Raw genomic sequence first — 11,710 nt, 5'->3', positions numbered from 1 at the left:
TTAGGAACTGGCTGAATACTCAAAGGGGGAATGAAAACATGTATTTACAGTGTAATCTAACGCTAAATTGTGACAGTCGTGGTGAGGGGTTACCATGGAAGCAATGCAGCATCTCTCTCCACCAGAGATCATGTGTTCTTACAAATGAAAACAATTCAGGATCAAACCTTGAAATGACAAATTAGCTAGAGATTGACTTTATATGGCTAACAAAGGACATGGCTATTAAAAAACTAATATGGCTGCCTTAGCATTGATTTAGCCATGAGGCCTCTGACCACCTGTATATAAGAGCGGCTGTGTTCTATTTGTTATTTTTATATTTTAATATCACAGTAATGAGGAAATGTTTTGTATAGCATGTAAGTGCGTCTGAACTGCATTAAGGCGAAACCTTGTTGAGAGAATTCAGCTGCTCGTCTAGGAGCTGCTCTGTAATTATCTGCAGCTGGCCAAAAATTTGGCTCATTCAGATCACAGAACAAAGACCATCTCTCACCATCGACTCAGGGACGGAAGATGTGCAGCACAACCTTCGCAGGGCTTTCACTATGACAACCAAGCCTCGTGTTAATGGCGAGACCTTTCTAGCACTTTTTACCATGACAACAAAGCCTAGTTCCAACAAAGGGGCTCAAATTCTTTTGCTCAGATTCGATCTGCCTCTGTGACATTCCAAGATTTTATGGACCCTGTGAGCCCAAACCCTGCCGTTGTTCTTGGTCAGATTCCGTCATTTTGTTCAGACGGTGGTAATCTGATCGACCACTCGGGTGCTGTCTGCCATCTCGACGCATTCGATCTCTTCTCGGTGCTCAGCCATGTTTTTCCTTTCCCTTCGCTTTTTCTTGGATGGAGGCAAGAATGTCAGAAGGACTGGAAGGATAGCAAGGCAGTGGAAAGCAGTGATGAGGGCAGTGAGGAAAAAACACCTGAATAGTGTGTGAGTAAGGTTGGACGGAACCGCCGCTAAAGGCAACAACGCCGCACCATAACACATGTAGCTCTGCAGGGCAGGGACCCCGTGCCGCTCCAGTGACACCTTCACCCATCGCGTACGTGTCGATTCCCGTCCCAGAGCAAAGGCTGACACTAGAGGCACACTCGAGTCCACGGCATAGTTCACCCCATAAATGAGGCACAGCACCGACACACAGTCTAACTCCACTTGCCACAGGGTCATAAATCCCACCACACCAAATTCCACAGAGGCCACCGTCACAGTTATCCAGGCGTTCACCAAAGGGTCTGTAGCCAGGAAGCTAGAAAAAAAGAGCAAGAACAAAGCAGCAATGCACGAGTTCTTCAATGGCGCACCCACTGATGATGCATAACGGTCCATGTACACAAAAGAAGGGTTGAAGATTATGAACTTCACCCTGGAGGTCAGCGAGAGTTTGCGCAGTGTGTCTAACAAAATAGACATCTCCTCTCGCTTGTTCTCTGTCGTCTTGGCCGCCAGGAACATCCGGGAAGCCACTACGTCAAACTCTCCATCAGCCCGCTTGGCAAATATGATGTCATCTGAAAAATGGAGGTAGCGGGGCTGGCGGAGGAATCCTGAACGAAGGTAATCGGTGAAGTTCCTGCGCGAAAGGCTGGTCGTGATGTTCAGACCATGCAGGTAGTTTAGGTAACTCTCGAACCAGGAGATCCGCTCAAACCCTTTGGTGTACTCGAGGAGGTCCTCCTGCACACTGGTGTTCCAGTACTCGATAGATTCATAGATGTAGAAGCCAATTACAGGGCTGTAACTGCTGAAGTATCGCTGTTGTGCCCGGGTGTAGGCAATGGTGCTGGTCTCTGTTGCGACAACATTACTGAGATCTGAGCCTTCGCTCACCTGTAAGTAGCCCATCAACGCAAAGGAGATGTATACTAAATAAAAAAGCACTACAAAGGGTTTGACATAAGTGTTGGTGATCCAGTCACAATAGTAGCGCTTCATGAAGGCCACCAGGAGATGGTTCTCATAGACATGAAGGTCAGCAGGTTCAGACGCTTCCTCGTTGTAATGCGTGTACATCAGGAAGCGATACCACGCTGGCTTTTGCTGCAGTAAATCAGGCTTGGGGACTCGCCTGCAGAATAGGCTGTGGCGATAGTTGTTTTCAAGGTAACCTGCAAAAACCAGGTTGGACCCATAGAAGGTGAGGATGTAGAGGTAGTTAAAGAGGATGGAAATGCAGGCAATGTGGCAGAAGAGGCGCACAGCCTCGATGTTGGTGAAGGGGCTGGCGCCGATGCCAAAGGTGACCAGGTGAAGGGCGGTGCTGGCTGTGAACGGAAGCATGCAGTCAGAGAATACAGCAGCCACTCGCTCTTTTACATGCTGGTCCTCACGGGTCCGTCGCCACGAAGACAGCATCTCAAACATGCCAAACAAGCCATGACCTTAAGGAGATAGAGAGAGACAGAGAGAGAGAGAGAGAAAGAGAGAGAGAGAGGGGGAGAGAGAGAGATATTTCAGAGCTATTTAAATCTTGAATTGTCCGACATAATCATTGCATGATGGTGCACCTTTCACCTAAAGTGACAGAAGAGTCTGCTGGGAAAGGAGCCGCATAAATAATTGACTAAAAGCCTGACAAGATGGCACTAAAACATCAGAGACAAATGGATGTTGCGCTTTTATTCGATCTTTTTCCCCCACCTGTTGAATTACTCATAATGTTCATTACAGAAAAATATAGCAGCCAATCATTATTTTGAAACGTAATTCATCATTTTATAGCATGATCGTTTTAAACAGTCTATTTTTAACTTGGTTAAAGGATTTCTACATTTCCAGCGCTGCCACTGTGGCAGTGGTGTAGAGGGATGTTGCCCTCGCTTCATCTCTGCTTAAAGAGAACGAATCAGTGGTGTTTTAATCCTTTAATCTGTCCAGGGATCTCACCTCCTCACCTGCACACCTGCTCAAAGAGCTTCCAAAGCTTCAATCAGAAAACCTCCGACAACTTCATCTCGATCTTTGCTAAGAAGCCGAGCTACATCTCTAAGGCAACACAGTGCAACTGTTTCATATACTGTAGCTTCTGGGACTTTGACTCCACGCTTTGCTTCAACGTCTTCACTACGTCTACACTGGATTACTCATTAACATGACAAACACTCATTCACTCATTCATCTTCTACCGCTTATCTGAACTACCTCGGGTCACGGGGAGCCTGTGCCTATCTCAGGTGTCATCGGGCATCAAGGCAGGATACACCCTGGACGGAGTGCCAACCCATCGCAGGGCACACACACACTCTCATTCACTCACACACTACGGACAATTTTCCAGAGATGCCAATCAACCTACCATGCATGTCTTTGGATCGGGGGAGGAAACCGGAGTACCCGGAGGAAACCCCCGAGGCACGGGGAGAACATGCAAACTCCACACACACAAGGTGGAGGCGGGAATCGAACCCCCAACCCTGGAGGTGTGAGGCGAACGTGCTAACTACTAAGACACCGTGTCCCCCTTACATGACAAACACATGGCAGATATTTCAGTATAAACACATTTAATATGTGGAGTATAACTTTAACACCAATATAAATGCCAGTGAACCTTCTAGTTTAACTGGTACACACGTCTGTTCCCAGATCAATCCTCCTTTGCTTTTTCACCCTGTAGCACTGTCAGAATTCTTGAATGATCCAAAAATAACAGTCTAAAATTTGCCTGAGGCGTTCCTGTCAGATTTGATTAGATTCAGCAGGTACAGAGAGTGAAGGGATGCACTGATTTTATGATGAACCGATTCGAGAAGGATACAGGAAAGAACAGAAGGTTAGAAGGTTGCGTTCCTGCTCTTTTTTCCTAGCATGCTGAACTCTTGTCCTTATACTCAAACATGACAATTTTATATTTACAACCAAACCAGAATCTCTGGCTATGAATCAACCTTTGATCTTCACCCCAAACCGCTCACATTTCACTCATTTCCCAACCTGACATTGAAAAAGCCACATATTTATCTTCAGACATTTTGGAGTTTAAGATGATTGAGAGAAACTCAGACACTTGGTTCATACTAGCAAGTGACAAGTGGCTTGTGTTGCTTGTGGGTGTGGCCTGTGCAGGTAACTAGTGCAGAAATCAAATCAGAACACACTCACTAGGGTGAAAATCTGTTACATACTACATGCTCAATGTCCTTCTCAGATTAGCAAAGCAGCTAGCTAACTTTATTAGCTATACACTTCAACGATTCATGCTAATTCCTTCCAAGCTTCTTTTTCCAATAATGTCTCTACTGATATTATAATGAGAGGATGTATATGATGGGATATGTACGGTGGCTGAGAAGTGCAAAACAAATTAACAAATCCGAAAACACATTAACAAATCCCAAAACACAACGACAAGTCAGACAACCCAGAAACGGTAGTGTATCGTTTTTGAATGGAAACTTACCGATCATTGGACAAGACACCTGTCACTCAAGATATACAGGTATGGAATCTTATGTGTAATGTGTAAAGTTCTCCGTTTAAATATAAGAAAATAACAGAATTAATCCACAGTAATCCATTCCATCCATCCATTCCAACTTTTCCCTGCGGCAGACTGTTGAACTTCATGTATACCTTGAGTGACAGGTGTCTTGTCCAATCACAAACTATACCAACCGCTTCCAGGTTGTCTGAAATGTCCTTGTGTTTTCTGATTTGTTAATGTGTTTCGTGCACCGATTCAGACAACCCGGAAGCAGTAGGTATAGTTTGTGAATGGAAACTTACCGATCATTGGACAAGACACCTGTCATTAAAGATATACAGGTGAATGAAAGGTGTCGCGTCCAATGATGGTAAGTTTCCATTCACAAACTATACCAACCTCTTCCGGGTTGTCTGACTTGTTAATGTGTTTTCGGATTTGTTAATTTGTTTAGCACGTCCCGGCCACCGTAGATATGATGAAAGTTCTCAAAAAAAAAAAGAACGTTGTCCTGTCTCTCGTTGGTGTGAACGACGACTGCGATTACGATTACGAGAAGCGTTACGTAGATACGTAAGAGATGCCTGAAAAACTCCCTAAACCTAAAGAGTCATCATAACGTTACAGAAATCACAAATCTGCAGCAGACTTTCACAAACATGCTAGCTAAATCTTTCTCAGTCTTTCTCATAGACCAGTCACTTATGTATAATTGAGGTGCTGTGAGGAGAGATCTCATTCACACTACTCTGGGTAAGAGCTTTGCTCAGGGACTCTGCATAAGTCAGAGATGCTGGAGTAACTGGGTCAGTCTACTTTTAGAAGCTTCCACGTGCTATAACATAGCCCTCGCATGTCACGTATGATGGACGTTTCAACAGCTCACAGTGACATTTTAACATTTAACAAGCTTTTTTTAATCACTGGGTCATTCATGTACACACAACACAACACAACGCAATACATTTTCTTTCTTTCTTTCTTTCTTTCTTTCTCTCTTTCTTTCTTTCTTTCTTTCTTGCTTTCTTTCTATTTTCGGGCTGAGTGCACGGTTGGGGCAGATGGCTCTCACCTCCAAGGTTGCCACGGCGCCAGTGACTCATCAGCCCTGACGGTGATTCCCTTAACCTTCTGACCTGAGAACAGTTTTAACGGCCACTTCACTTCACTCGATTCAGGAGACAGCAGACTCAGCTGTACCAGGATCTTCTCCAAAACTAATCAAAGATACGAGTCCTTACTCGTAAATGACTCACAGGTAGGACTGATCTGTTACAGGCTAAGGAGAAAAACTCAGGGAAGAGGGAGAGAGGAGGGAAATGGACGAGGACGAGGATGACTCAGCATCATTGGGTGAGCTCCAGATGGGTTGATATTCGAGGAATAATTTACTGTGTGTCTTCCTGTTATAGTAAAACACAGAATGACAGAGCAATAAGCTCTAGAATAACTCCTATTAATCCTGAAGTTGATTATTTTCCTCTAACAGCATGTCCCCAAGTGTTTTATACCATAACAGTTTAACAGCGATTACAAGATTGAATTATTATCTACTGTGTAAACAGCAGAAGTCCTAATACTAGAGACCCCCTCAGTAAACCTTAAAGAAAATGTCACGGACCAAAATCCCTGACGTTTAATCCGAACACAGCCTTGTGAACAAGCTGTTGCTATAGAAACGATCAGAGAATAGAAACATATTAGAATGAGCGCATCAATAAAAACCTGCTGTCATAAAAAAACTCACTACTCTCTCTCTCTCTCTCTCTCTCTCTCTCTCTCTCCTTATATGCCTTTCAAAAGATCTCTCTCTTTTTCCTTTTCGTGACCTTTTTGATTCCTCTGAGAAAATCTTCTACACTTTCTCCAGTCCCTCAACCCACAGTTTAAAGAAACATAGCGATAATATTACGAGAATCTGTTCCTACTGCACATCACGAGCATCACAAAACTCATAACATGCATCTGTAGTAGCACTCTGGTGTTTCCCAGCGCATTAGACTGCACATGATCGCCGCTTCCTCCCAATAAAATAATATTAATCCCAGCAATTACGACCCGTCATAACTCCTCTGTCGGTTGTTCCATTATTGTCGGAGGATTATCGAATGAACCCATTCAAGGGCTGATGTCTCTGTAATAGAATTAGATTTTTATTCTGGTGGAGCTCAGAGATAAGGGCTCATTGTGCTGGAAGACGTCTGTAACGCTGTAATTATCATGTCCCATGTTTCTATTTTCCCACTCGAGCACAGATGGAAGAATGAACTGACCTCAGAGAGTTTCTCCTGAACATATTTTTCAGAGAAACCATAAATGTATTAGCGAGCCTTCTGGCTAAATAAATCTCCTGGGTCTGGGTTTAATTAGAATAAAAAAAGTGGCTAATGTCATGCAATATAACGTAATTGTGAGCTACCATGAGCTAGTTAGACAGATAAGCGCATTAATACAGATTAATGAAGGTAAACAAACAAGCTTATGAAGCTGCTCACCATCTTTATTTTCTCTTAATACTCTGTACATGCAAAGGTTTGTGCACCCCTGACCGTCACACCCTCAGGGTGAGATGAACATCTCCTGTGTTGTACTGTATGTAATAATCAGCTCCACTCTTCTCTTCTGGAAGGTTTTACACTAGATGTTGGATTGTGGCTTTGGGGATTTGTGGAGTTTCATACAAGAGCGTCAGTGAGATCGGACACCGATGTTAGGATGTCGAGAAGAATCAAGTGGTGTTCACTGGGGTTTAGTCTAATTGACTAATGATTCCAACAGTGGGAGAGAACCACATGTGGATGTTAGTGTCAGGAGTCCACATCTGTTTTTGACTTTATAAGTGTACCTTTAATTGTTCGTGCAGTAAATAAGAGAGAGCAAGAGCAGGGAACACACTCACATAGCTAGATATTTCATTCATTCACTCATTTTCTACCACTTATCCGAACTACCTCGGGTCTCAGGCGTCATCGGGCATCAAGGCAGGATACACCCTGGACGGAGTGCCAACCCATCGCAGGGCACACACACACTCTCATTCACTCACACGCTACGGACAATCTTCCAGAGATGCCAATCAACCTACCATGCATGTCTTTGGACCGGGGGAGGAAACCGGAGTACCCGGAGGAAACCCCCAAGGCACGGGGAGAACATGCAAACTCCACACACACAAGGCGGAGGCGGGAATCGAACCCCCAACCCTGGAGGTGTGAGGCGAACGTGCTAACCACTAAGACACCGTGCCCCCCTGTAATTGAAATCTGGCTCAGAAATCAGCAAAAACAGACAATGAGCTAATAAAGAGTTTTGTTTGTATTCCTCCATCACTGCTCCTGTCGGTCTGCTGTCCTCCTGTTTGTGGATTACAGAAATACTACACAGAGTTTGATCTTAAATCGCTTGATATCAACTCATTTGCTTTTCTTCTGCAGCAGCTACATCAGTTTGAAAATCAGCACACATGCCGTTTCTTTGTCAACACCACGACCTAATGGCACATGTGTGGCTGAATATGAAGACTATTAGATGTCTGTATGCATCTTTTCCTTCAGTACCTTCATGTCTTCGTGCCTGAGGTGTTACTCTGCTTGACTTCCCTCCTCCTGTGTGCACTCCTAACCTCACCGCCCTCAAGCCTTCTTCTCTTTCTGTCATTCTTCCATCGTCTTATTTCCACCGGGTGCGCTAGTTACCAGAAACCCCCCTCTGACACATGGCACTAATTACAGCATGTGTGAAAGACAGAGAACAATAGCAGGAGCGAGAGAGCGAGATAAAGACGGAGGCGATGTCAGCGTGAACGTCGGTCTGTGTTTGTGAATTCCGACACATTCTCACTCTTTTATTCACTTATTATATTCTTTGATTTGTTTTGTGAGTTCCTGAAGGATAAAGTACAAAGAAAATCGGAGCGCTCATCCCTGTCGCGAGTGAGCTGCAACTCCGTGCTGGTTCTTTGATCTGGGTTTTAATGTTTAATGAGATTACAAAAGCATAACTACGAGTGGAGATGGTTGTTTAACACAAGTGTTCACTTTCACTGTTAGTTTTACTGCATTTAATTTAAAGAGTTTTGTATTGTTTTAAAAGTGAACTCACGATACTTTGAGTATTGATGGTACACTTCCATGCCGCTGGGGTGCGACTGGTACCATCAAGAGTAGACCTTTTGTAGCTGAAGTCTACACCTGTTGCTTTTACAAATGCTTTAGACAACATAAGGGTACCAGGGTGAAGGTGCAAAAATAAACGGAAAGGTACAAATAAGTACCCTTTTATTCATACTAGGGTTCTATTTTTTGTCATATATTTCTGGGCCTTAAAAGAAGATCATAATATTATTTTCTTGAAAAAAGTCCATGCAGAATATGTTCACTGAGAAAGGAGAAGGGGTGAAAACAGGTTTTCAGTTTTTGGTTCTATTGCAGTTTGCCTCCAACATAAACATAACCTTCTACTTCCGGGGTTTCCAAAAGACTTGTGGGTCATCAGATTTCCTGGTGCCTTGGCAGTTTGGATTCTCCTCATCACTAAGCAGATTGTTTTATTAGTCACTCAGGAAGTCGCTGAGGAAGCTAACAAAGCTAAATAGACAGAGACGTTTAGTCTATGCTAATGTCAACTTTGCTGAAATAACTTTTCACATTAGTAGCACATGAAATACATCACCATAATTAGAATTTGAATAAAATATAAAATATTCAACCAAGTGCATAAGGTCAGATTTGAAAACGTTGTGTTACGTATTCACGTTTATTATAAGAACAGAAGAATGGTAAGAGATAGTGAAGGTGTTTTACCTAGCATGATAAAAGGAATGCCGAGGTACGTCGAGTTGTATTTCCCTCCAGTGAGGTTGAAGATCCCGGCGGAGGTGAGTGTCGCGAGGCTGACTGTGACCAGCGCCAGGATTCCCAGCCAGGGTTTGGTGCGTACGCAGTCTCTCATAGAAGAGCAAAGCACAGCGAGCGAGAGGCATGCAGCCAGGCTAAAGAGCAGCGGACGTTCAGATACACGGCTCGTCCTCTGAAAGTCCTTCTGCAGAGAGGACGAGGTGAACGGGTAGACCCCCAGCTCGGGATGTGCTGCGCTGAAGCTCTCCAACTCGCGGCAAAAGAGCAGCTCCCAGCGAGCCGCCACCACCTCGTTCAACGCGCTGGAGACCTGCAGGTAGTACGTAAGCTGGAGAGCGCGGGCTGCACGGACGCCTTCTCCACCGCTGCCCACTGTCTGAACCCCGCCAAGTTGGTGTCCAATGTAGGCCTCTCGCCCATCCTTGAGCTGTGTGATGGGGTAGCGCAGTGGCAGAACGGTCCGGTTGGAGGTACGTGCTGTTCGCATTTCCTCCAGAACTCGCAGGATGTCATCTACGATGCAGTTCTTGCTATCGTCCAGCAGGCAGAGGTGAGCGAAGGTATAGTTGAAGCCCAGCATAGGAACCTGTATGTGGGTGATGGCACTGTGAAGCTAAAGAGAGAGAGATATATATAGTCACATAAAGCGTACTGTTTTGTTCTGTCATACACTTAAACACATCAGTAACATAACAAATATATTTATATAAGCTGTAACAGAAGTGAGAACAGGAGATAATTAATCTACACCTGACAGCCAATCAGAAGCGAGGATTATCCGTACCTGCGTTATAACGTGGAATTAGAGGCGGCCCGTATGAGTAAAAGACGTGTTTCCAACTGATGAATACAAAGAAACATACATAATGCTGCCCAGATGTCCACAAAGGCAATTAAAAAGACTGCTGTACAGCTGACAGAGAAATTGCTGTTGTTGAGGCTGTGAGAGTGTGTGATTATATCAAGTCCTAAAAGCGTTTGCATACAACTGTCGAGACCTGCAGGGTTGCCGTTGCTAGGCAACAGGGAAGCATGGCACGGCTCCAAGGACGTTCACTTTTACTTCCTGTTTAAAATTCATTCGATTAAACGGACAGAGCGCAGGGACCACAAACAAACAAAATGATCATGAAATCTTAACGGGTTTAAATCGAACCACGTTTAGTCACCAGGCAAGGACAAAAAATTCAACATTAGATGGAAAGATTTACATTAAGAGAAAAATGTGCACAGAGTGTACGGGAAGTACGTTCATTTCTGATTAGTCGGTTTATAAAATGAAGCAATGCATCACAAGCTACGTCATGATGTTCCACAAGTGGTGAAACTTTTTGAATCAAATGTAAGTAAATATTAAAAGGTTCTGAAATGGTTCTTGGTCACGGTGGATGGTTCTCTGAAGAAACTTCAACATCTATGGAACATTACTATTGGCTCTTGGTGGTGGAAAAAAGTTCTATAGAGTTTTGTTTTCAAATTTTTAATGGCGCCAAGAGACAAAGTGGATATTTTAAGGATTATTTACTGAAAGGTTCATTGAGAAACCTAAAACCTTTTTTTTTGTTTTTTTTGACAACTTTATTTTTAAGAGTTGCCAATGATACAAATCACATCCTTTAACGATCTTTAATACAAACACTTTTTTTTATCAGACAAAGAGACACAGAGTCGATTCTCTGGTCGAGGAACAGAAAACTAAAGAGTCAACCCCAAACCTCCTGCCTCGATTCCACACTGAAACTGATTCACCTCGATCGAGAAAATGTATTTAGAATCTTAGTGTTTCAGTTAATGATTTTTATTTTGAATCTTCAGAATGAATCAGGTTTGAAATGCAGGTAAGACTTCAGTGATTCACACCGTTAGGTCTTCAGTCACAAGAACATTGAGTTGGAAAGAGCAGGAAAAAGGTCCAAACTGCAGGGCCAATATTCTCCAGAACACTTAACTAAACTTAACTAATCTAGTGGTCCCTTTAACTATAAAACATTCTACAGTTTTTATTTTATGATTTTATGAACATATTTCATCTATTTAAATATTAGGTCCATTATTTGTTCTATTTATTGGAGCTATGGAACTTTTTATTCCTGAAACTTTCGCCAATTAAGTCCACATTTGAGTTATTTAGGTTTGGATTAATGTAGCTGATAAAAACTCATCAATAACTTTCAGTGATTTCTGTCCTCACTTTGAGAGACAGTTGTCCAAAGGAACACACAGATCATCTGACAAAACCTTCTTACCTTCAGGACAAGGTCAACGTGGTGAGGTTCGAGCATGCTGCCCCTGCGAGAGGTCACAATTACCCGCCCGTACCTGCCCGGAGTCTGCAGGTCTGAGTAGAGCGTGTGTTTGGAGCGGTTAATGGGGAACAGGCTGTCCACCAGGTTGCCCTCAATCTTCGCCAGGCTGTGT

The 11,710-nt window shown here is 43.6% G+C and overlaps 1 protein-coding gene across 1 annotated transcript in view; it reads right to left on the bottom strand.

Annotated features, from left to right (window-relative positions):
* Positions 1-738: 738 nt before the first annotated feature.
* The window catches only part of ptchd1 (patched domain containing 1), a 12,003-nt gene continuing 1,031 nt past the window's right edge, over positions 739-11,710 (bottom strand). Inside the window, exons 1-3 of the mRNA XM_060861835.1 lie at positions 11,539-11,710; positions 9,239-9,905; positions 739-2,394 (exon numbers count right to left, since the gene is read on the bottom strand). The exon at positions 11,539-11,710 is cut by the window's right edge and continues 1,031 nt beyond it. Coding sequence (XP_060717818.1) covers positions 743-2,394; positions 9,239-9,905; positions 11,539-11,710 — 2,491 coding nt within the window. The 3' untranslated portion in view covers positions 739-742. The remainder of the gene's footprint in view (positions 2,395-9,238; positions 9,906-11,538) is intronic.

The sequence above is a fragment of the Tachysurus vachellii genome, chromosome 25 (genome assembly GCF_030014155.1).
Source record: "Tachysurus vachellii isolate PV-2020 chromosome 25, HZAU_Pvac_v1, whole genome shotgun sequence".
Classification (NCBI taxonomy): Eukaryota; Metazoa; Chordata; class Actinopteri; order Siluriformes; family Bagridae; genus Tachysurus; species Tachysurus vachellii.
This window is presented reverse-complemented; position numbering and strand designations above follow the sequence as displayed.